Here is a 26,240-nt window from a genome sequence, read left to right as displayed (position 1 = left end):
TCCTAAACTGCCCCCCCCCCCCAATATGTACTACTGATCTCCCTTTGTTTTGTTTAATTCTTTTCTTGCCAAATTAAAAGGTTTAAATTTAAAGAGTAGTCATATTTAAAAAATAAAATAATTTCACTTGTGCATTTTTTTTTAGTTTTTTCTCAATAAGATAGTGTAAAAGTATTTTCACTTTTGTAATTACATATTTTTTTTATTTCATGCCTTGTAGATGGATGTGGTAAGCATTTTTTAAAATAAAGTTAATCAATAGCAATTACTCGTTAACATTTAAATTGCAGTGAACTCTCACTTATGTGTCAGTCCCAAGGGTTTAACAAAAAGAGGCCTATAAGTGAAAAATTGTTCAAAAGTCTAAAAAGCTACATAAGTTCAAGTGAGAGCATGAATAAGAATATTTCTATTGAAAACAGGTTGAATATTAATAATGATTTTGCAATTACTGTAACCTAACTGCTATAATAAAAGAAAAGCAATAAAAGTGGCATACCTAATAGCAATCTATTTCTTTACAAAATAATCCATTATAGATTTTTTTTTTACCAATGAATTTCAAGAACAGTTTTTTCACATTCTTACAAGTATGAAAGGGAAGTTCCAGTAGCAGAATTGAATTGCAATGTTCCCAAATAGCATCTAAAGCCTTTACCACTTTCATATGATTTGGAGACACTTTTTTTTCATCTTCATTCTCTAAACAAGTAAATGAGATACTAAAGAATTGCTTCCTTTTTTCTTAGAATTTCTTTCAAAGCCAATTCCGTAATTTTAAAATGATCAGCTAAAGGTTTTTCTAATCGTTGAACTGTTTTCTTTAAACTTCTTTAGGACAACAGCAATTTCGACTTTTTTACCATTTACTTGGAATCATGGTTGTCTGATAAATCTTAAATGATGCACTAGTTAAAGTTTGCTAACTGTACAGATAAATTGTTAAAACCACAAGGTAGGAAGCACCTGCCCTCCGCCCTAGGACTGCCCTATTCTCTGCTAAGGTCATGACTAATCAAATCACCCCCTTTCATTTACAAAGCTGAGAGAATAAACAAGCATTCTTTCTCTTCCCCCGGGAACAAGTAATGGTACGTGATTTATGTGCACGAGTTCTCCGCAGAGTTTGTTGAACAGATAAAACGTACCAAACTCTGAATTTTAATTCATGCTGAAAGAGAATCTTTCTAGAAGCAACAAAGGAAAAAGGTGTTGAAAGAAACTGAAAGAACACGTTTCATTCCATGTGTCGCTAGATTCTTTATTTTTTAAAGTATCTATTTTGGGACTGATTCAAAAAAAAAAAAAAAAGAAAGAAAGAGAAGAAAAAATAGGAATTTTCTTTATTTTATGAAAAAAATTGGGTTTAAAAATGAAATATTTATCTTCAGAGTGACTCATAAACAAATGACATTACCATTATTTTCCTGTAAAATGAGCTACGTCCACTAAAATCGTTGTATAAGTGAAAAAGAAGCATAAAAGAGGCAGTGTATACTGCCGTGCTAAGGGCAAAAGTTATATCTACAGCTGAGTGTATAAAATAGGAATTGCTATTTAAAATTTTGCACCTCCATGTATCTGATTCAGGTGAACCTTTTCAGAATTTTTCAAAAAATATTTCCCATTGACAAATGACCACAAAACATTGTATTTAGGTAAAATATGAGACGAAGAACCACTTGGTGATGGTAATTTAATTTTGATAAAAAGTGCAGATACACATTTTTAGTGCTTAACACTGCAGTATATGGGTCATTCTCCAAAAAACGTAATGTTTGAACAAAAAATTTTTCAATTTTGAAACCTTTTTTTTTATTATTTTTTAATTTTTACATGAAAGTGTTACCTACTAGAAGTAACTATAAACAATGGCCCAGCTAAGTTCCAATTATTTTACTCATAAACATATAAGAAAAAAAAATAATAATAAATGCCTTGTTCACAAAAAAAAAAAAGAAAAAACTTTTAATATTTAAAAGGCAAGGCAAATTTAATAACAAAGTAATAATTTTGTTAATTGTGCAAACAATCAGATATTTTAATGATTAGTGGGAATATAATATTAAGTTCCCTTAATTAAAGTACGACTTAATTAGTAGTTTCAAATGCATGTTAAAAAATAGTATTTAGTAAATTTGAAGATATACTGGCTGGTCAGAAATAATGACCATGGAGGTGAGATTCACAGAGGTGAGGATCTTTCCATTAGTATAGGCCTAATAGATACAGTTTTTAATGGGAATTGTTTTTTCTTCGTTGCTACAATCTGCACATGTTAAGTATTTGAAAATATGTTCGCTTCCTTTTTTACATTAATTTACATCCCTGAAATTCAAGTTAACGAGGTGAGAAGTCAGAATGACCACACTAAGTTTTTAAAGCAAAATCTATCTTCTTGTTTCTCGACAAATATCTCACAATTTCAACTATGGCTGAAAATAAACAATGGGGCTCCCTTGTATCATAGAAAATAAAATTTGATGTCATTACTGCCACGTGTTAATGTGGAATGGCATTTTGTGTTTGGGTAATAGAGGTGAGAATTTATTGTGTGACATGACTCCTTGTCCTTCTAAAACAAATTAAAACACAATATTAAAAAATTAAATGTTGTAAACCAAAAATATACTAAAATGAAAATTATTATTAAAAAATTGTTGGCATGTTTAAATAGATATATTTTTGATGAAATTAAAAATCATTGTTAAATGAATTGTTTTTTACTGTAAAAGGCGTGTGACAGAAAAGTTACACTTTTTGAAGAATGACCCATATGTGAGAGTTCACTGCATTGTGATGTTATAAATGGAAAATTTCAAATACTACTTAACTGTACAAATATGTGCCAGTTGTATTGGGAATTGTAGCATTTGAAATATTTGTTACATTTTTATACTTGATCACTTATTGTGCATTAAATATTATAAAGCATATTGACTTCCACACAGGCTTATCTATGAGGATGCTTGAAAATAAAGATGATGTGTGCAGTTTTACTTTTGAGCATAGCAAGCAATATCAGGCAGTTCAAGTCCAATTTCTAGAAGCCGTCGAAAGTTTTAATCCTGATAATATTGTGGTAAGATTCAGTTTTCATCAGCCCCCTTTTGTTTGCACAGTGTTTATTTATTGAATAATGTCTTCTCCCTTATCTTAATTGTCATTCTACTATATCGTTTTTTTAGTCTGTCTCCTGAGAAACTAAAAACTTACTTTCATTTCATCGCTTATACACAGATGGTTCCACTTCCACTGGTACAGCATCAGCATATGCTTATTTTGAGGGAAAAATTCTTTCATCGTCTTGGAGTATCCGTCATACCAATAATCAGGGGCGCCGACTTGGAAAAAATATTGAGGGGGCCGGACACCGGGGTCTAGAGAGTGTGTTGAAGTACGGAGTCCCCCCCCCCTCGAAAAAAATTCAGATTTTTGTGCCTTGAAAATGCCAACTTACATATTTTCTGGTGTGTATAATTTATACAAACAAACAATATGTGACATTGCGTTTTCAAAGTAAAACAATTGCTTCAATTAGATCATGTCACTTGCCTTAAGTGAGGGACAATTTTACAGTTCCATTTTGTGGGGAGCCGTGCAGTGCCATAGCTACGCTACGGCACTATACAAGGTAGTGTACTTGATTTGCATGGAAAGGCACTCCCAGTGGCACCGATTTATAACAACTATTGGGGGGAGGGTGCCATAACGGGGGCCTTGCCAGGGGAAATTTTCTAAATTTGAGATAAAAAATAGTGAGTTTTAAAGTTTTTTAAGCATTTTAGAGTCATATGATCGACATTAGGACCCCAAAAACTCGACTCTCGGTAAATCGACACTCTGAGAAACTCGACAAACCAACACATTTTTTGGCTTTGAAAAAAGAAAAAAGAAAAAAAATGGGATTTTCGTAAAAAGCTATTTAATTTTCAGTAATAATTATGCTTTTAGTCTATTGCAGAGCAGTGAATATATAGCTCTGAAAAGATTGAAATGATATCTAAATAAATCTAAACTATCATTAAAAAAATAAAGCATAAAAGATTGATGTCGCACTTAGATTACTAAAAGTGAAATAACTAATTTAAGCTTGCTTTGAATAAGGCCCAGAGTTCATTAAATAAAAATAATGTCTCAAAATTAATGCTTTAATATAGTTTAAAAAGTTAATACACAGATTACTTTATTAACTCTAATAATTGAAGAAAACTATCACGCCTTCCATTAAATGTACAAATCAAACCCTGATATATTTTTTCCAGATCAGCAACACTTGGATGAGAGCGATGCCAGCGAAACTTCACCCGAAAGTTCGCGCACTGGGACAAATTCTATGAGTACTCTCAGCTTCGTAACACTATCCTTATTCACACCACTCGTTTTCAATAAACCTGCTTACTACAGAAATAGTTATTTGTTTTAATTCTTTAATAGTTATTTGTTTTAATTTTGTGATTTAAGAAACCATAATATGACAAATAATGTTCTTAAATTATTGAGGGGGCTTGGGCCCCCTCAAGCCCCATGGAGTTGGCACCACTGCCAATAATAGTATTTTTCAAACAGAATTATTTGCTATTCATCAGCATTAAAATTCTCAAATTCACTTAAGGCTTTAAATTTTCTTGACCCAAGTACACTCATATACAGTAGGGTAGGTCGAAAAACAACTTTTTTTTTCCGATGATGGGTAGTGTGCAAAAGGTGCCATTAGTAGAGCAAAGTGCACATAAAAAAATTGAATTTTTTCTGACAATTTCGTGATTTATCCCAATTGGATTGAAGTTTTTAAAAAAATGCTGTTTTTTCATGTTTTTAGCCAAAATTATTAAAAATAGTATGCTTCTATTTTCGATGACGAGTTGTGCGGAAAATGTGTCATTGGTGGTACTCAACTCCCCTAAAAATTTTGGGGTGTGTGGTATAGCTCTTTCCTTTGCCACAAATGAGTAGAAGTTTTCACAATTGTCAGTTTTTTTAACGTTTTCAATAGAAATTCTCAAATAGTAAAAATTTTGTTTTCTCCATATTTCTCTGCCATAATTATATAGTTTTATCACATGTGATGCATTTTTAGATGCTTGATGTGTTATAAATTAACTACTTATTGTGTATAAATTTAAAATATACTATTAGATAACTTAATGCAGTTTTCTGATTAGCCTTCAAAACTAATGGGAGTAACACAGAATTTGTTCTTAATCACTGGTAAATCTTTTTAAATAAGAACCAAGTTATCATCTCTTAACTAAAAATAGTTGCGTGAAATGGCGCTCCCGTAAGAACATGAAAAGAAAAACAAAAAACAGCTGTGTCATTGCCGGTGTTTAAAAAAAGAAGGAAATAAATAAAGAACTGCAACATTTGGTGTGCATTTTTCATAAGAATGAACTCCCGGTCTGACACCTGATAAATAAGTTAGAAAAAGCACTGAACCTAAGAACTTTCTGGCCCAATCAAACCCAAGCTGACTGTATGAAAAATCCTACTTATACTATGATTCTATGTTACCTCTGTCCAGTGATGTTCCCATCTATTGTTCTGAGGGTATACTCCCACTAATCCATTATGCACAATATGTGTATGCGATCATATGCATAATGTGTCATAATATGAAAATTTTTAAAGCTTGAGGGTATACGCTGTATGTCTAAAAAAATTTTGAGAGTATACGGCATAAGGGGAGTTAGTCCTATGGGAACTATTGGCGCAGTATAGCCCTCAAGGGCTCTTGCGCCATAAAAATCAAATCAACCAACCTAGGGAACACCACTGCCTCTGTCATGTATTTCTACATTGGCAGAAGAAAAGGAAAATACTGAAAATTTGAGCACAGACCAAAAACACATAATTGATAGTTGTGCAACTATTTCAACTAGACTGTCCAGAGTTACAAGGCAGCCAATTAGGGCCTATTATGTAGTCAAGGTGGCTCACAGATGCCTACAGAACTCTTTGCTTGCACTTGAGTACCTCGAAACCCAAAGATACCTTAGGATGTCTCACACATTTCGTAATATGAATTGATTTGCCCATATGATTTGCCTAAAGGTATGACAAGGGTTCACAACAGGGATTTAAAAAAGTAAATAACATGGCTTTCCTAAGAATTCACAACAATGCTACCACAGCAATGGAAACTGATGAAAAGCAAGGTATTAAAACATTATGATGATTATTAATTGAATGAATATATAGCAATTATAAAAGAAGAAACAAAGATTAAGAAATTCGAGTGTTTAAGGTTCCAAAATTAAAATTCAGGTTAACAAAATACAACGATATACTCCCCCGGTTTGGTTTTCAACCAATATCAGCAAACCTTGAATCAAGAAATGTCTTTCGTCACAAAAAACTGGAATAAATATCGAATAGTTATCTTTCGACTTTATGGAGAAAAGAAAATACTGTGTCATTTGCGGCCTGCTGCATGAGATATGTTTTTACAGTTTCCAGGATGTGTAAAACATTTGGAAAAGTAACAGTTTTAATGGGTGTTTCATTATCGCTTTCTGCATCATAATAAATATTTGTTAATTGCCCCCTTGCCGTCAAAAATTGCTGATTCCAAAAGCCTTTTCCTGCTTCGGACAATATGGACATAATATTTAGAAAACAATCCATTATTTTCTAATTCAAATTAACAAAAACCTTTTTTTGGGGGGAAGGGGGGCTGTTAAAATAATTCATTAATTTGGAGATTATTAATCAGTAAATAAGGGTTTTGGTATTAATTTTACTTGGGGGAAAAAGAAAAATTCGCTAAATCATGAAATTCGTTAAATAGAGGTTCATTAAATCAGGGTCTGACTAATACGACAGGGTCCGTTAAAATAAAATTGCCTCATCTGAAAAAGTTATATAACATTTCATTGACAGAAAAGTTTCATTCTTTGCTGATTTGTATCCTTTCTTTATTAATAGCCCTGGTGCCCCCCCCCCCCGCAAGAGTAAGGGTGCACTCCCCCTCCCAATGCCACAAAGATCTCCTAAATGCAAGCTATCCCCCCAAAACATAGAAAAATATTGTTCAACCCCGCAAAAATTTCAATGGTACCGTCTGCGCCATGACCCCCCTTAAGTGGGCATCCTTGTTGATAGTATTTAAGTGTTCAAATAATGAGTTACAATTTTAGATACAATGTTAAATAGTAGCATAAATGAATGTAGTAATAGTTTTATTAATTGTTTACCTGGCAAGTAGTAATGTATCTTAGATGGGAAATGAATTCATAAATATTCTGTTACAGGCTTTGCTCAATTTGTATCCTCATCACATTGATGCCTTGATTCAATTCAGTGATATATGTAAGATGGGAGATGACACGCAAATGGCAGCTGAGCTCATTGGTAAGCTTTTATCAGTTTAGGGTTAGATTGGCTGATTGCTTTATTTCAATGTTGCATAGATTTCCAAGGATAATAACTATGGGAAAAACCACCGAAAAGCAGAAATTATTATTTTTACTGAACAGTGTAATTACCTTCATTATCAATGACCTTTTTCAGAAGCACACTATTTCAATAAGTTTTGGAGCAAATTATGGCATTTGAAATACTTGCAAAACTTATAATCCCCCCCCCCCCCAAGTTTACCATCCTAAGTCTTACTAGTTTGATTTTGCATGTTACAATTCACTCTGTTTTGTGCATATATTACTGTGAAAGATCGAAACCTGATAAAAGTCTATTTGCAATATTTGTCAGTGAATGTCAGCGTTCATTTGGAAAATATATCTTTCAAAACTTTAATATTTCTGCTGAATGTTGATATTCTTCAATTTTAGATTTTTACCATAGTATATGTAGAGCACCAACTAATTTTCTTTTATTCAGATTGCAACTACACATTTTGTGTAACAAGACATAAAAAAATTTAACTGATATCGAAAATGCCAGTTTCAAATCTTTTGCTCCAAAACCAATTGAAATACTTTTGAATTGAAAGTTTGCACATTAAATGGCTAAAACTTGTTGTAATGCACATTATATTTGCATGTTTGATAAAAAATAAAACTTGTTAAATTTTTTCCTTTGAAATTAATGTAAAGGAATGACATTACTTTCCGTCTCCCCCCCCCCCCCCCCCCGTTCTTTTAAAATTAAAAGCATCATAACATTTAGTTACGAAGTTTATTTGTAAAAAACTGAAAGTAAATTTTTTTGCCACAATGCTTCTTTTTACACCAGATAAACTTTACCTTAATGCCAGACACAGTGAAGTTTGAAATATACAGGGTACAGCGAGGGAACTTCCTTTTTTGAAGATAAAATAAAAATATTTACATAATTAAAATTTTTTTATTATTACCTTTTTCCTATCACACATAATGGGAGATTACGCTTTACACTGTTTTGAATACAATATCTTGTAAGTGTTGCCCTCCTGATTCATTCAAACTCGCAAGTTTTGGTCAACTCTTTGGAGCATGTCGACCAGTATGTTGGCAGTTTCAGCTCATATGCCGTTCCTTAGGTCCTCCAGGGTTTGTATGATATTGAGAATAAAATATATAAAATGAAATTGTTCATAATTGTAGCATCGCACTAGACCGCTAGAGTATCATTAACTGATATTTGTTGAATAAGATTGATGATTAAAAATTTTCATTAGCTCATTCTCTTTTTCTCCCTCCATCCATTAGCTGAAAATTATTAGTGCATTTCAAATAACAAAATTAAAATGTTGATAACATCAATAATTAAACATAGGCTTACAGAAAAAATTAAAAGAAGTACAGCTATGAGTTCAATGATGAAGTTATAATATGAAACAGAAAAATATTACAAAGTAATTGTTCCACTAAAACCAAAATAAAATAGACCATTTTTCTCATTTTTTAATTGACTCCTCCTCTTCAATTTTATGCTTTCCATCACGTGATCGCTGAGCAGCCATCGCAAGAAAGGCGCAAAGTGCAGGGTTCAAAGTGCAAATGACGGCACACTGCTGCTAGCGGTGGGGAAAAGAAATACATCGGGGTAGCTCCCGAGCGGGGGGATGGGAATGTGGTGCGATTGGGAATTCAAGTAGAGTGACTGAGCAAGAGTGGCGATTGATGACATATTTTATAATAGCCACTTTTGCAACTTTAATCGAAACATGGCGAGCGGCGACCGCTAATTTTCAGCTTTAATTGCTAATAAAAAAAAACAAGTACTTTGCCATTTCAACATTTGCTTTTTTAAAAGCCTCAAAATATTGTCTACAGACTGACAAGTCTTGGGCGGCTAAAAAAAATACTTCAGCGACTAAGTCATTCATAACAAAAATCTTTCAGAAGCCGTATTACACTAAATTTTTCTATTTACTCTGAGAAATAATCTGACATTTAAAAATTTTCCCTAGCACCTCAGATTTTGTAATTTATGCCAATCTCTGTTGACAGCCATTTGTAGAAAGGCAAATAGTAAGCTTTCATCATTGGCTCTAACACAAAACAACAATAGCTTGCTTGACTGTGCAGGGATGGTTTCACCACACGTCTCTACCTCCACAATTTTGACATGAAACTGACAGAGAGGAAAATTTTCTCCTGTTTCCTTTACCAATTGTAAACTGCTTAGTGAGCCACAATAGATTTTTCATGCCCACAATTTCTCAACTTTCAGGCTCACAATTTTCTGCTGAGTCCTTTAACAATAGTAAACTGCTTAGTGAGCCACCACATGTTTTTCAGGGCCACAGTTTTACATGTACTCTAGGGATCTTTATGGCTTCAGGTATTGAACCCAGGATCCACCAATTAAAAAATCTGATGCCTTAATCACTATGCTTAATGTGACCTTGATGTTTTAAGGCTGAAGAACTCCTTTTGGTTTTGTAAAAATAAGATCTTTTCGCACTGATTTTCATGTATGAAAAAAGAGCAATTTTCCCCCTTCTGTTAAACATATTCAATTTTCCAATTTCCATTTCAGAGAGAGCTCTATACTACATGGAGTGTGCTCTTCATCCTTTGTTTAATGTTTGTGTTGGAAATTGTAGGTTAGATTATAGAAGAGTTGAAAACAGGTACAGATATTTTATTCTTATTATTTTTAAATAGTAATCAAAATTCTCTTATATTCATTAAATTATGAGGCAGTTTGTTACGTTATTATTTTTTGCAGATCCTTTTTCATTGCTTTGTTCAAGCATATAATGTATGTGGGTCAAAGAGGATGCAACCGCACAGCTCTTGAATTTTGTAAATTTTTGCTCAGGTAATTTTTTTTCTTTTTTAATATTTATTAATTTCCTGTGTTATTTGTAATTGTTACTCGATCAGTTATGTACAATTTTTTTATGACAATAGTAGTAATCCCAACAAAACTTATGCAAAAAGAAAATTTTATTGCTAAATCAAAATGTATTTGACAAACTAATAAAAGAAAAAAACGTGTTTTTGTAGATGATAACGTGTATATGGTGAAAAATATCTATTCTAATAAAAATGTTACAGCGCTTTTGACATAGGTATATGTCGACATAGAAGTTCAGTGTTAAAAGTCGGTTTTTTATTAAGACCCAATTTAACAGAATTATAAACACTAGTGTTCACCCAGTGGTTAAAATTCAACCGTAATCGTAATTGAAAATGTGAGGAAAACGTAAATGAATATTCTTTTTTCCGACATATTTCTACTCCTATATATTCGTTCACTGCACATCTGGTAGCACACGATTTTATATGTACATACAAAACAAAACTGAAATAATTTATTCCAATTTTGCTTTTTGTGTGTTATTCTCAAAATAAATGAATGAAAAGGGATATTTTGAAATTGGGAAATTGGCACAGTCATCAAATTCTTGGCATGAATGATTTTATTTTGGTAACAATGTTGCTTTGTAATAACCCTATGCAAATAGATATTTCCCTATTCTTTGTTTACGTATGCAAAGGAAATTTCTTGCTCTGGTATTGGTGCCAAAAATTTGATGCCAATGGATAAAGATCGCCAATTTTTAATTTATTGAAGTCTTCCTGGATGAAATGTTACAAATAATTTGTAAAACTTCTGTATAAACAATATTCCTTGTAAAAAGGTATACTATTATTGAGTAAGTTCGCTTGACCTTTGCCGTTAGAAATATAAAATTTCCAATTATCAAAAATACAAATTCTACTTGCAGCAACATATGATTGTCTGTGCAAAAAGCACTGGATGTAGCAATAATATGCCAATTTTATCGTTTCAGCTTATGATTTGTTTATGATGACAGAAAATGCAAGTATTACTAGGAACTGTGTTCTTTAAAAGAAGGTAATCTAATCAAAACTAAAAGTCCCCCCCTCTCCCAAAAAAAATAAGTTAACTATTTAAGCCATAAAAACATAATCAAAAGGGAATTATTTTAAAAGCCTATGGTTACCTACAAAGCATCAATTATAAAAATAAGTGGAAGAATCATTTCTTAACACTCAAGCGAGAAATGCCAACACATAATATTATTCAGCAATTGCTTCGTGCTAACTATTTTGCATGAAAAATCAAATAAAAATGAATTTTTGAACTTAAAATTGCTTCTAGTCTTTTTCTAGTCAATTTAGGTGCTTTGTATTTTCGAATGTATGGAGAAAATGTCTTATGGCAGGTGTTTCCTTACTGGGTGTCCTAGTACTGGCAAGGAGCACTGAAAAATGTCCATAGTATCAATTTATATGCGTACAATAGAGAGACTAAGACACCATGAAAAAATTATAATTCTTCAAAGGTTGTCACAAATCGAAAAAGTTTGGGCGCTCCTGTCTTATGAGTTATTTTTTGCGGTATTTCCATCTATACCAAGCTTAAAGCACTAAAATGTAATGTTTCATGATATTTATAGCTCTTGTAAATAGTGAAAAAGTGTTAAATTTGAAGATTATGAGTTTTGCTAATTAAAAGATGCTTATAGTTAATTTTGGTGATTTTTGCTTCTATGCTTTATAAAAAAACTTAATTTGGGGTATTTATTTATGGGTTTTTGAATCTTATCAAATTAAAAAAAGGGGATCTTCCATTCCCGTTAAAAGAGCAATTTGGGGCAAAAATGCATTTTTAATGCACATCTCCGTTAATTAGCATCTGTTTCTAACAAAGTTACGGATAACCCTAAAATTCGGTAATAGCTACTGACTTATAAATGAAGGAAATCAGTTGACAAACAGAGGAAAAAATGGTACCGAAATTCCCTTCAGGTATTAATCTACCATATTACCCCGCGCATGCCGGAAAAAAGCGAGGTTGACCAGCATGCCGGGAAATTCGAATTTTTTGGCATGCTGGATAATTTGAGGTTTATTTTGCAACAAAATGAAAGTGAATTTCCCCATTCAGTTTCAATCAGAAAGCAAACCATTTGAAGAAAAAAAATAAATAAATCCCAAAAGTAACCTTCTTTCAAAAATAAAAAAGTGTATTGCATATAATATGTGCTTGTTATTTATGGTAGGTCATTATTAATGGTTTAATTATATGTCAATAAAGTAATTAATTCAGAAGTCATCATCGTTACTGCAATTTGTTCAATTTTTTTTTAAATAAATTATTTTAGGTTCCTTTTAGAGTGCTAAGTTTAATATTTGTTTATTGAATAGCTATGGTAAATTCTTTAGCCCTGATGTAGGGGTGGTAACTTACTGCTTAAATGTTTGCTTATGTAAGTTTCAATTTAATTGTTATAAAATTATTTGTTAGTAAACAATATTTTTCCTGTTCAAATAACAAATGACATTGTCAGTAAATATTTTTACAAAATTAAACTGTTTATTAATACTAATAAGATATTTATGGAACTTATATTCCTTTTAAAGCTGAACATATATTTTTTATAGTATTAATTTTTTATTTCTAACCTCGATTTTTCCGGCATGCCAGAAAGGACCAGGCAAGTGTTATTGAAAATCTGGTGACCCCCGAATTTCGTAGCATGCCAGACAATGCGGGGTAATACGGTATAAAGATAGAACACTGAAGTAAAAGTGAAAAATAATATAAATAACGTCTGTTCAAGTTAAGTGAATGCATATTTTTAAATTATCCGATCTTTAGTGAAAGAGATCTAAAAAGATAAAAGTACATTTCTTACAGGTGATGTATAAGCATGATTATTCGTCTAGCACTTTCCTTGTATTGTTTATTATTAATAGTAGGATGAAGTTATACTAAATATACAGTAAAACCCCTCCTAACGGACACTCCTCAAAGGTGGACACTTCTCGGATACGAACAATTTTTAATTCCCCAGTTCCAATGCAAATAACATTATTAAACTCCTGTCCTGCGGACACCTCTCTATTGCGGACAAAAAAAATTGTCCCGTTAGTGTCCGCATTAGAGGAATTTTACTGTACATTCGGTTTTGCAGTAATGCAGATTATGTAAAGTATCAGTTTACCAAAAAGATAGATCATAGTATTGTAATATATAATATTTAAATGAAATAACTTTCAGTCTTGATCCAGAGGAAGATCCGTTGTGTGCAATTCTGATGATTGATTACTATGCTCTGCGCTCTCAGCAGCATGATTACCTTATCAGGCTCTTCCAAGAATGGGACATGACCCGCAACCTTTCGCAGCTGCCAAACTTTGCTTTTTCCATTCCTCTTGCCATGTTCCTGAAAGCATTAGATGAGGGGCAATCTTCAGAGACAGCAGATCTCATGGTTTGTGAAACAAATGACTCATCTTCTCATTTTTGCCAGATATAAGGCTTAATAATTTTTATCTTCCACTCAAGTTGTAATTTATTAATCCTCGATTCCAACAAAGAAATGGGTTAGAAGTTTGATGTGTGTCTGTTTGATTATGCGTGATATCATAGCTCCTAAACAGATGAACCATTTTTTTTTCATTCAAAAGGCAACTTGATCGAACCTTCTTAGCTAAGGTCTCATCTTTGTAGGATTTTAATTACCAAAGATGTTAATTAAAAACGATGGAAATTAGCTTTTTTTACCCTTTTGGTAGTAAAAACATACTTGTGCATTTAAAATATTAATACCGATTGTAACAAAAAATTTTCCTGCTTCTGATAGAATTTGTTTGAAACTTCCATCTTATACAGTAGAGAGTCAGAAATCGGCACAATTTGGAAAAATTGTTTCTGTGGATTTCAGACCACAAATAAGGTATCTTATATTGATATAAGTAATATCTTAAAATTGGAAAAATAACTACGCTAATAAAATCCAAAATATGCATGAATTACTTCATTAGACGATGAAATACAGTAGGCCCTCATTTTACGCGGTTTCGATTATACGCCGAGTCATTACATGACGATGGCAAATGATCTTTCTGATTTATTTGTAATGAAAGATCCCATCATGGAAATTAAGTGAGTGATCACGAAAAAGTTAATGCCGCACAAACACAAATAACTACAGAGGAAAAAAAATTATTGAATGCCAAAAGAACTGAAGCAACTCTTTTTTTATAAACACTAAGTTAATTCATGTTTTCTGTATGCACGTTGTGCATATGTATTGGAATAAGTACACATTAAACTTAGTATTTGTATTTATCTTTTATATATCACTAGAATAAAGTTTTTTTTATTTACAGAACTTAACCCCTATTTTAACACTATTATTAAGTCTTAATTTACGTGGTTTTGATTTGCGCAGCATTTCCATTGAAAGTAACCCCTGTGTAAAACGAAGGTCTACTGTATTTAAAAATATTTTAAAAACTTTATGATTTAATTTTTTTTCCAGCTGTTATTTAAAGAATTTATAAATTCAAAAGTAATAATTGTTCTCATACTAACCCCTTAGCATTTGGAAGAAAATCTAACAATGCCATTTTGAAAAAACTTGGTCTTTTGTTTATTTTTAATTGTTAAGGGTTTTTTTTTTCCAAATTAAAAATCTAAAATCATTCATATTCAGCTACAGTTTGGCAATCAGGGTTTGGGCTTTTAAATTTTTTAAATTTGATATTAGTTTTTATTACTATTTGTGTCTTTTAATAAAATAATACATATTTATTCATTTTTTTTCCAGCTTCAAAATGCTTTGATTATGTTCCCAGGATTCCTACTCCCTATCCTAAATAAATGTAATGTAGAGCCAGATAAAGTTGTAAGCACACATCCGTTTTTCCAAAGAATTAGGTAAGTATCAACATTTTGCCCCTTTTGAGCTTGAATTACAAAATTTCCAAAATGTAAGAGATTACCATCATGCTGACTAATTTTCATCCACAAGATCTGATTGGTGTTCAAATAGTTCTACCCAACTATTAAATTTATTTGTTTCTTCTTTTTTTTAATTTTAAGAAAGCACAATAACATATTGATGAAAAAGAAAGAGTAATAATATGTGCATGTCCAAATTATTCATATAACTTTATGCTTATAGAGATTCACCTCCTCTGACTTCTCTTCTGAATTTGTATGCGGCACGAACTCATTCAATTTGGCGTTCACGTGAAATTATGCTGTGGCTGGAACGACAGGTTAACATAGTTTTGGAAAGGCATAGCAGAGAAGAGGCCTTTTTTTCAGAGTGTGAGAAAAAGTTAGTTTGGAGAAACCGTTCTACTTGTCGATATCTTTACTGCTTTAATCTCATTTCAGTGTTCTTAATTCATTTTTTTTTTCGCACTTGAAAACATATCATGAAAATTGCTTATTGTTATTTTTAAAGTTATTATTTTTTAACATGCTGCATGTTTATTTTTTATTATTTTAATGTAAAAAGCATTATCTGTTAAATAAAATTGCTTTTTGCCATGCTTTTCTGTTTTTGTATTTCATTTAAGAAAACTATATTTTGCAAATTATGATGAATGTTTTGTTTACATTTCTAGAAATTTGAAATTTAAACTGTGAGAAATCATACTGAAAACTAATCCATTCAATAAGATTTACTTGTAAAAAAAAATAGTTTTTAATCTCAATATTAATTTTATAGAAGATGATACAATTTGGTGATTAGTTCTATAAGTTCAATGCTACACATCAATGTTTATTTCTTTTTGAAATCATATAAGGTACTAATTACATAAAATACACCCTTAGCTCAGTTATTCCATCCGAGGACTGCAGTTTAGTGCTTTTTAGCACTCATCAGCTCAGAATAGGAAGTAACTGAGCTGGAGGCAGAAAACTTCTTAAAGGAGCCAAGAGAGCCAAACTAACTAGTAGCTAAAGTTGAATTAGCATACCAGATGAGTGACTGCAGCAATGGTGTGGTTCAACTCAAACTGCAAAAAGATACTAATAAACTATAATTTTTTTCAAAAATTCCATTTCTCTATACCTCGCATTGTTTTCTTTGTGTACCACAAATTTATTTTAATTATTTTCTACTTGCTAATTATAAATGCACTAATTCCATATTTTTAATATTAACTTTTCATGCCTATAAACTGCATAAACAGATGAATGTTAAACATTATAGTCCAGAATTTCCATGAAAGCTTTTTTTTTTTTAATGTAAACTTTTATTATTGCATGTTAATAACTTTTCATGCCAGTAAATTGCATGAATAGAAGACTGTTCAATGCTAGTTCAGAATTTTCATGAAATTTTTAAAAGAATTTTTGTTGTGAAAGACAACAGCTCATTATTTTTTCTGCTTTTTACAGGAGAAAAATTCGGTACCCTAGCACACCACGAAATGTTTTAAGGCACGTAATCCTTTCGGACGTACGAGATGCCAATTTCGTCATGCCACAGGTAAAGTTTTTACGATTTCTTAAGAGTAACAATTAAATCTTTCCTGAATATTATTGTATGTTTCTTTTTGAATTTTTAATGTTTCCCAATTGCTTACTGACAAATTATCAGTATACCAGATCTTATATGTTGTATCACACCATAAGTGAAATACTTACAAATACGTTTTATATGTAAGTGAATACGGTAGAGTCTGGAAAACTCGGCCCTCACAATAACCCTGCCGAATGCAAAAAACTTTGCAACATTCTTGCAGAAAGAAAAAAACTCGCATTAGAAGCCTGTTATGCACACATTTCCAATTACCCAACATATTCAAACTCTGCAACTTTTCAGTCAACCAAGTTTTTGGTATTCTGCTGCATTAGAAAATTGGACGTAAAAGTTTTTTGCTTGATCTCTGCCCCTGCTTCATGCAATCTAAAATTTTAAAGTTAGACATTTTGTTTGTATAAGGAATCAGTACTTTTTTTTTTTGGAAAGTCATTTTTCAGCTGTTCTGACACCAGTGGTCTTTTACAATACTACTTCCTCTATTTGTCACATCCCTGGAAAGAGTTTTATTTGAGGGCTGGCAAAAAAAAAGAAGAAGAAGAAATGTTTTTAATGTAAAAGAAATTACAACAGGTTTACCCTCAAAGGCTGCCGTCAGTTGGTTTTTAATCCCTTAACTTACTAATGAAACCACTAAAACAGTTACAATAACTTTGCAAAACTTGAATTTTTTTGACATACAATGGCAGCTGGAGACATTCATTTAACATGCCATTACAAACTCTGACATCTAAGAGATAATTTTATGTCAGGGAGTTATTGTCATGAAAAATTTCTTTGCTTCTATGTAATGTTAATTTTACTGATAATTTATGTACTTCCTATTCGAAATTAAATTCTCCTCTTTTCTCAGGATATATCATCTTCACCCATCTTTGCTTTCGATCCTCTACCCCCACCAGATTCTATCACACCTTACAGGAGGTCTTCCAGGTACACATAATTCTCTCAGTTAAATTTCTCCAAATACGTAGGTCAGTCAGAAAGTTAGTTGCACTACTTCATAAATATGTTCCGTCTAAGACTATTTTGATGACACTGTGTGGCAACATTTCAGACATGTACCTTTATTGTGTGACGTAGTGGCTTCCACAAGGCAAGTTTAGTTTTCTGATAATAAGTCGCAAACATGTCTCAACATCTGAAAGTAGCGTCCAAATTGGAAATGCACGCAGTGATTCCTTTTTTATGGGCAAAAAGGTGCTACTGTACTGAAATTTATGGGCTGTTGCATGAAGTGCGTGGTGAAAATGCGATGTCACGTCAAACTATCACGAAATGGTGCAACATGTTTAAGAATGGACATTTAGATATTGACCACGCTGAGGGCAAGGAAAGACTAAAATAAAGTAGGAAGTGTGGGATCACTCTCCTTAGCTGCCTAGACCTTTTATCTACTGACTTCCATGTTTTTGGTCCCATCAGACCCCGAAGAGTTCCTATTTTTCCTACTTTTTAGAGCTCTCTCCTTATTTTCCTACTTTTTCCTTTTTTTCCTACTTTTTCTTTCTTTAGTATAGCACTTCTAATTGTGCATTGATTCTTATTTTTACAATGCCACATCGATACTTTTCTGCATGTTTCAATTTTGAAAAGCAAAAGAAACAAGCGGATCCTGAGCTTTTCATTGACCCACTACAGTAATTTCTGAAAGGAACGCCGCGCCGCAGCATTTGCGTGTTTAATGTTAAATTTTCGTAAGTGACTTTTTTGCCGTTGCGGCGTTTATGATCGACTTTTCCTTTTATCTCCTCGACTTCAGTCGTACTGTTTTAATGAAACAATAATAAAAATAGACACTGGCACATTCTGTTGCAACTATATAATATTTACATGTCAATTAGAAGTGATGTTAGTACAATATAAAAGCTACAGATAACGGAAATTCGCAAAAACGAATCACTTCAAAAATAATCGAGGAAACTAACTTTCTTTCATACATAAACATGATTATTGTCCATTAAACATGATTATAAAATTTATAACATTTATTTCATTTTTTCCCTTGCTAAAAGTATTTGCAAAAAAAAAAAGAAAAAGAAAAAAAAAGCCACTGCAAAATCTAGATGGGCAAAACGTTCCTGATTTTTGGAGAAAAATCGGAAGCAAATATTAGCTGTTTTTTTTTTTTTTTGATGGGTATTTTCTACTCTGATATATTATCAATATCAAGGTGTTGCTCATCATTTTTATGTGCTGATGGGTTTATGAAAATGCGGCATTCTGCACATTTTCTTTAAAAAATTTTTTGACAAACTCTTCTGGGTGCGGCAATTATACCGATGCGGCGTATCTACTGTAAGTTATTGTACTCAGGGCGCCTTATAAAAAGGGGGGGGGGGAGCAAAAAGAGATATATTCAGGCATTTGATGCCATGTGCTCCCCTCACTCTCAATTTCGTAAACAATTTCCAATTGAATATTTTTGTTGTATGGTGAGGATTGAGAGAAACTACATGCCTTCCCTTTTATGCACACAGAAACATTAGTAACTGACCTTTGTCTTTGATAAAAATGTTATGTTTACCATCATGTTTTTTTCTGTGACAAAAATTTTGGAACAAGAAGGGGGTAAAAATCATCAAACCAATAAAACAATATTCGTTTTTATTGCTTGATTAAAATTAAAACTGACCAATCATTTTGATTTCTCCCCGTGGGTGGCTAGCGAAGGGTGTATACTGTGAATGCAAATTTTATCTGAAACAACAAAAACCGCACAAACTTGTGTATAGTCGAGCATTAATTTTCCAAAGCCAGGGAGGGGAGAAATTGACCCCACTGACCCCCGTAAATGACGTGCCTGAAACAAAAATTTATGTTGAATGCTAAAAGTACATAACATGAAACAAAAATTTATGTTGAATGCTAAAAGTACATAACATAATGCAAACCCTTCAGTTTACTTATTTCGTTATTTATTTAGTTTTATTATTTTGGGTTATAAATTTTATGTCCCATATTTAAAAACAAATTTATTTAGTTCTGCACTTTTAGTCTATTTCCTTTTTTTTTCAAATTCAAACATCTGCCCCTGCTTATGCAAAAATGCATGTCAGCTGCTGATGATTTTTAACTAAAACTAATTTAATATTTGCTTTGCTTTTTGTATCATAGTTTATGACAACAGGAGCTGAAAGTGTTACTATTTTCAAATGATGAATGAAGATGGAATGTTTTTGTTTTTGACAAAACAAATCTTTAACAAAAATGATTTTATTACACCAAAATATAAATTTTACTATTATTATTATTATTTTATTTTTTATTTATTTATTTATTTTTTGCGGTCGCTATTTTGCATTCTATTTTTTAACTATTAAAAATGTTATTACTGTATTGTTGAAAGGTGTTTCTTTGTTTGGATTTTTTTTCTTCATATTTTTGTAATTAATATCTTTATTTCCACCGGTTTATTTTTCATACTGGGGATTGCCGTCTTGTTTCTTTGGTTTTGTTTTTGCGGCTCAGTCTTGTATTAAATTCCTTTGATACTTCAAAAATATTGTTGGTTTATTTTTGGGACAGTTTTACATCAAAAATACTATTAGTTTATTTTACATTAGAAATAAAAATTTACGCTAAATTTGTTTGCTCTTGACGTGTGTGTAGTACTATCTCTTCCTACTTTTTCCTACATTTTTAAGTGATTTTTTTCCTACTTTTCCTACTTTTTAAATTTTTGATTCCTTATCTCCTACTTTTTCCCTCCAAAAAACCACTTCGGGGTCTGTCCCATGAAATAAGAACTTCCAAAGCAAAGATACCATTCTGATGACAAAGTGAAAGCTGCAACCCAACAATGAACAATAGATGAGATTTCCTTAAAGAAGGCATTTAGCCCAGTCAATGAAGGTAAAAAAATTTGGCTTTGTCGCAACTAATTTAGGGAAAGCTGAATTTTTGCAGGATGTTAGCACACCAAGTATAAACTAAAAAAATACAAAGTACCGACCCCCACCCTTCTTGCTTTCCTCGCCACCCCCCCTCTGAAACATTGCAAGAGCAGCACCAGGGGTCTGACCAGAAGATATTTGGGTCCGTTAACGGACCCTTCACAAAAATCCGATCAACCAAAACGGACCTTTCACAAAATTCCGATAAAAAAAACGGACCTTTCACAAAATCCCGATCAAACAAAACGGACCCTTCACAAAATTCTGATAAACAAGATCGGATCTGTCACAAATTGTTTATTGAAAGAGCAAATCTGAAAGCAAAATATCGCATATTTCTGTATATAAACCGATAATTTTTGCAACCTTTTTTTTAAGTCAAATTAGAGGGATCAGCTTATACAAAATCGGCTAATTTTGGAAAAAAAGAAAAAACGGCACTCTTGGGATGCTCCTGCAAGCGATAAATAATTGCTAATGCCAAATAAATATAATGGTTGTTTGTTTTATCACAGCTAATTAGCAGCGGTGTTGTTGTAAATTTTTCTGAAAAGGCATTGGTAAGCACTTTTCTCAGCTCATGATTTAATAAACAATAAATATATATATCTGCGAAATGAACTTAGAACTGCAAAGGGACAGTAAGGGTGAGGAAAAAATATGATCGCTTTAGATAGGGTTACCAACTTCAAAATTATCACCACTTAGCGTCTGGCGTTGAACCTTTATAATGACTTGATTAGAAAATATTCTCATCATTTTGCCAGCTTGTCAATATTTGCGTTTTTACGATGCGATGCGATGTTTAATTGTTATTTTGGGAGAAAATTACATGGGTTTTGATTTTTCGATGCTAACAAGGATGATTAACTTTAAATAAACTCTTTTAATTACCGTTTTTTTTTCTTTAGATGTCTACATTTTGAAAAATGCAATCTTTTAACATCCGATATGAGAATCATATTTTGTTCTTTTTTCAAGCTAACTTCACTTTATTAGGATTCAAATAAATGAAAAGTCTCTTAATTTCTGTTAGAACTCTCATTTCAAGTTTCTAAAGCAAAATTCCATTTTCTGTTATGAGTCAAAAATTAAAATGCTGAATGGATGGTTTATTTTATTTTATTTTTTGGGTCAACTGTGTCCACAGATATTAATGATATGTTTATCATAGGACTCTAAAATGCAATTTGAAAATAATTTTATCAAAAATATTTCTTTTACAAGCCCTTTTTATACTTTTGATGCCTTCACTTTGAGAATTGCGATCTCTTTGCATCCGCTATGGGAATCCGATTTTTCAAATTTTTGATGATTATTACGCTTTGTTAAGAGGTAAACAATTGAAATATCTTTTTATTTTTGTTAAAATAAAAAGTTTTAAACGGAATTCTCTGCTTTTTAAGAGTGTCTTGGGTCAAAAAGTTGAATGCTGAACCCTCTTCTGAATTTTATTTTATTACAATTACAATTTTTTTTTAAGTACTGTACAGAAATATATCTAGTATAATTTAACATAATGTAGAATGGTAGGTAAATATTGATACTTGAAAGAGCGATGCCCCCCCCCCCCGCCAAATATCAGAAAAAAATCCAGAATGATTTTCTCGACGTAGAAGAGGAAAACACTCAACTTTAAGTTTAATTGATGCAGTTTGTGCCATCTCTAAATTCTAAAAATTCGTTTTAACAAAAAAAAAATTTTTTTTTTGTTAAAACAATTTCTTTTTTTTTTGCGAATTTTTTTTGATTTTTCACAAAGTTAATTCATTTTTCACAAAATTATTTGATTTTTCACAAAAAACGGACCCTGTAAAAAATCCTGGACAGACCCCTGAGCACTATGATTATACGCTTTTCGTGTTGCAACTAATTAGGGGAAAGCTGAATTTTTGCAGGATGTTAATATTTAACCTATATGCTAAATAAACACAAAATCCTGACACCCATCCCTCTTACCCCCCCCCTCCCCCCCCAACCCTTCTGAAACATTGCAAGAGCAATACTATGATTATACACTTACAGCTCAAAAATTAATGATGTTACCGGGGAGTTCATTTTTTTTATTCCATTCATAACAATATTATAAACCAGTGGTGTCCAACCTACGGCACGCGGGACTCATCCGGCCCACGAAGCTGATCTGTGTGGCTCGTTGTTTTAAAATTTTACAACTCGAAGAGTGCAATTAATGACAATGTTACAAATAAGGAGCCAAATATTTAGAAATAGGTTTCTGAAAAACAGGTTGTATTTAACAAAATAAGCATCCAACAATTATTGATTTGTAATTTTTTTTTCCTTTTCCATATTTTCCCATTTCTTTTAGAAAAGAGTAAAATATTTTGGAATTTTATATGTGCTCTAGCCCACGAGAACGATTTTACTTGTGTCTGCGGCTCTCGGGAAGAAAATGTTGGGGACCGCTCTTACAAACAAATTATATTACATACACTTTTTAAGTAGATAGCTCAGTTTCACCATTTTAATAACTTAATCATATACAGAAAACTCACTACATGAAGTAACTTCAACAAAGTATAGCTTTTTATCTTGGGAAGAAATATTTGGACAAAATTTATAGGTAATAATGTAATGACAGTCATTTAATTGATATGGAGCAACAATATAATGACGTTCACTTTAAGTTTTACTACCATTGTACAATTTTTTGTCACCAAAGTTTATAGTTCGTTTGTGTCGCCGATAGTGGTCTGCAAAATAATGTCAATGTTTGGCTAACTATTTGAGTCTTGCAATAAATATATCAGGAATACAGTAAAACCTGTCACACACACACACGCAAGTTGACCATACTTGTAAGTTAGCCACCTGTCTAAGTTAACTGCTTTTTTCAGGTACAGAATTAGTCCTATATCATATGAATTAACCTCTATAAGTGGACAACCTGTTTAAGTCGACCACTAAAATAGTGCACCGCAAGTGGTCAACTTTCACAGGTTTCACTGTAGTATATTTCAACTGATTATTTCCTCGCAGCGGATATTATTAATGTTTAATATTGCTTTTGGTTATTTTTTTAGTCTTTTATAAGGGGTCATCTTCTAATATTTCGTTGGTTTGGTCCGAAAATATTGTTACAGTGCATTCCACTATAGTGTCCACACACAGACGTGCAATCGAATCAAGTTTTACGATAGATGCAGTTCATGATGTTTTACAATTGCAAGATATTAGTTGTAGAAGTTGATTTAGAGCAAAAGTAATCGCCATGAGCTTAGGAAGCAGTCTGTTGCCTTGAAGTAAATTAACAATCCGACTCTTCTGGGGGAAGTTTAAAACCTAACTAAATTTGAATCTGGTGGTAAACCCTAAAAGATGTTGATGAGCGGCATCTGAAGTTGGTGAAAGTTTTGCTAAATAAAAATTTGACTTTAGAGACATTTTTGCTATTACTTGCAAATACAGAAACTTTTATTCATACTTGGTTAGGTTTTAAACTTCCAGCAGAAGAATGAGGTTGGCAATATACTTCAAGCAAGTGACTGACACCTAAGCCCGTAACAATTACCCCTGCTCTAAATGAACTTCTTCTACTAATAATCTTGCAATGGTAAAACATTGTGTGTTACAATCTGTAGCTGTCGTAAAGCTGGGTTCGATTGCACGTCTATTTGTGGACACTGTAATGGAATGCACTGTAACAATATTTTTGGACCAAACATTATTCTGTAGACTATCAACGACACAAACGAACTATAACCTTTTGTAATAAAATATTGCGTTTTCGTTGAAAAACCTTAAAGTGCACATAATTACATTGATGCTCCATTTCAACTAAACGACTATTGCAGATCATCGTTGTATTATTATCTATAAGTTTTGTTCAAACATTTCTTCCCAAGACTTAATGATAAAAAACTGTTGTTTGTTGAATTTATTTTTGTAGTGAGTTTTCTGTATGTGATTAAGTTAGTAAAACGGTGAAACTTAGTTATCTACATAAAAAGTGTATGTAACATAATTTGTCTATAACAGTGGTCCCCGATCTTCTTCTTCCCATAAGGGCAGCAGATCATACTAAAATCGTTCTCGCGGGCTGGAGCACATATGAAATTTTAAAATGCTTTACTCTTTTCTAAATGACATGGGAAAATACAAAAAAGGAAAGAAAATTGCAAACAAATTTTTATTATCATTACTTGTAGCTTCTTTTTTTAAATGCAACCTGTTTTCCATAAACCAATTTCTAAATATTTGGCTTCAAATTTGGAACATTGTCATTAATAGTAAGTACTCTTTGAGTTGTAACATTTCACCAAACAGTGCATTGTGTGGATCAACTTCGTGAGCCGAATGTGGCTCGGGGGTCATAGGTTGGGTCCCACTGGTTTCTCATATTGTTTGGCGTGAAATAAAAAAAGAAACTCCTCAGTAACATGATTCATTTTTGAGTTGTAAGCGTATAATCATAGTACTGCTCTTGCAATATTTTGAAAGGGTTGGGAGCAAGAGGGAGGTCGGGACTTTGTGTTTCATAGTGTGTAATTTAAGTACTAACATCCTGCAAAGAATCAGCTGTCTCCTAATAAGTTGCTACATGAAAAGCAAAAAATCATAGTATTGCGCTTGCAGTGTTTCGGAGGGTGTGGGGAGAAAAGCAAGAGGGGTGGGGGTCGGGACTTTGTGTTCTTTTAGTGTATACTTTATGTGCTAACATCCTGCAAACATTCAGCTTTCCCTAAATTAGTTGCGACACGAAACCTTTATTGACTGGGCTAATTGGAAAACTTGTACCACACCTTGACAAATGCTTAAAAAATGGAGGTGGTTACTTTAAAAAGTACATTTTTAATGGAACTTAACGATAATAATAATTAAGTTATTGTAAAATTTCATTTTTTTTTTTTTTTTTTTGCTTGAGCAGTGTAACTAACTTTTTGGCTGACCTTGAGCAGTGCAACTAACTTTTTGGATGACCCTCGTACTTCGTGCATTTTCTTTAGTTCCATCGTTTCTTACAGGGCAGAGGTACCTGATGATCAAGGAGTGCTGAGCATGTTCTTCTCATCTTTACTGCCTACTTTCAATGTGGTAATTTGCTCTGCATTTAATTCTAACTTGATAATGAACAATGAATGGAGTGAGAAATTTGTTCATTTCCTACTTTCTTTTAATTCTCTTGTTAGTAACGGAAGAATTGTTTTCCAGAAAAATTTAGCCTTATTTTTGAATCTTTCATGTTTTTCATAGATTGAAATTTCATGTAGGAAGTGTTTAACAGGGTTCATACGCTCCGGGAAAACCTGGAATTGTCAGGGAAAATGACATACAGTCAACACCCGCTACAATGCGATTCGACTCACAGGAAATGGCTATAACGCGAATTTTTCACGAGTTACGAATTTTAGTGCTAACGCGAAAAGGAAGTATCGGCTTTTTTATTGGCTACTAAATATTGATTTCGTGAATGTTATTACATCCCTCTAAGCATCACTGAGAGTGAAAATTCCCACATCAAACTAATCTACGCATTGAGTTGTTAGTGCACCAAATAACCATTCAGCATCTTGAATTTATTTTTTTTTTCATTCTAAATATTAAAGTTGATGAAATATATTGGTATCTTCATTTAAACTATGTGAAGATAGGAAGAAAATGAAAGTTTC

General features: G+C 32.3%; 1 protein-coding gene across 1 annotated transcript in view; it reads left to right on the top strand.

Annotated features, from left to right (window-relative positions):
• LOC129221566 (transcription factor 25-like) overlaps window positions 1-26,240 on the top strand; it is a 58,018-nt gene that overhangs the window by 25,972 nt on the left and 5,806 nt on the right. Inside the window, exons 5-14 of the mRNA XM_054856067.1 lie at window positions 2,952-3,082; window positions 7,254-7,353; window positions 9,925-10,018; window positions 10,117-10,209; window positions 13,426-13,639; window positions 14,981-15,090; window positions 15,338-15,496; window positions 16,570-16,660; window positions 17,568-17,647; window positions 25,596-25,665. Of these exons, the coding sequence (XP_054712042.1) occupies window positions 2,952-3,082; window positions 7,254-7,353; window positions 9,925-10,018; window positions 10,117-10,209; window positions 13,426-13,639; window positions 14,981-15,090; window positions 15,338-15,496; window positions 16,570-16,660; window positions 17,568-17,647; window positions 25,596-25,665 (1,142 nt within the window). The remainder of the gene's footprint in view (window positions 1-2,951; window positions 3,083-7,253; window positions 7,354-9,924; window positions 10,019-10,116; window positions 10,210-13,425; window positions 13,640-14,980; window positions 15,091-15,337; window positions 15,497-16,569; window positions 16,661-17,567; window positions 17,648-25,595; window positions 25,666-26,240) is intronic.

This window comes from Uloborus diversus, chromosome 4 (genome assembly GCF_026930045.1).
Source record: "Uloborus diversus isolate 005 chromosome 4, Udiv.v.3.1, whole genome shotgun sequence".
NCBI lineage: Eukaryota > Metazoa > Arthropoda > Arachnida > Araneae > Uloboridae > Uloborus > Uloborus diversus.
Note: the sequence above shows the minus strand (reverse complement) of the source record. Positions and strands in the feature narration are given on the sequence as shown.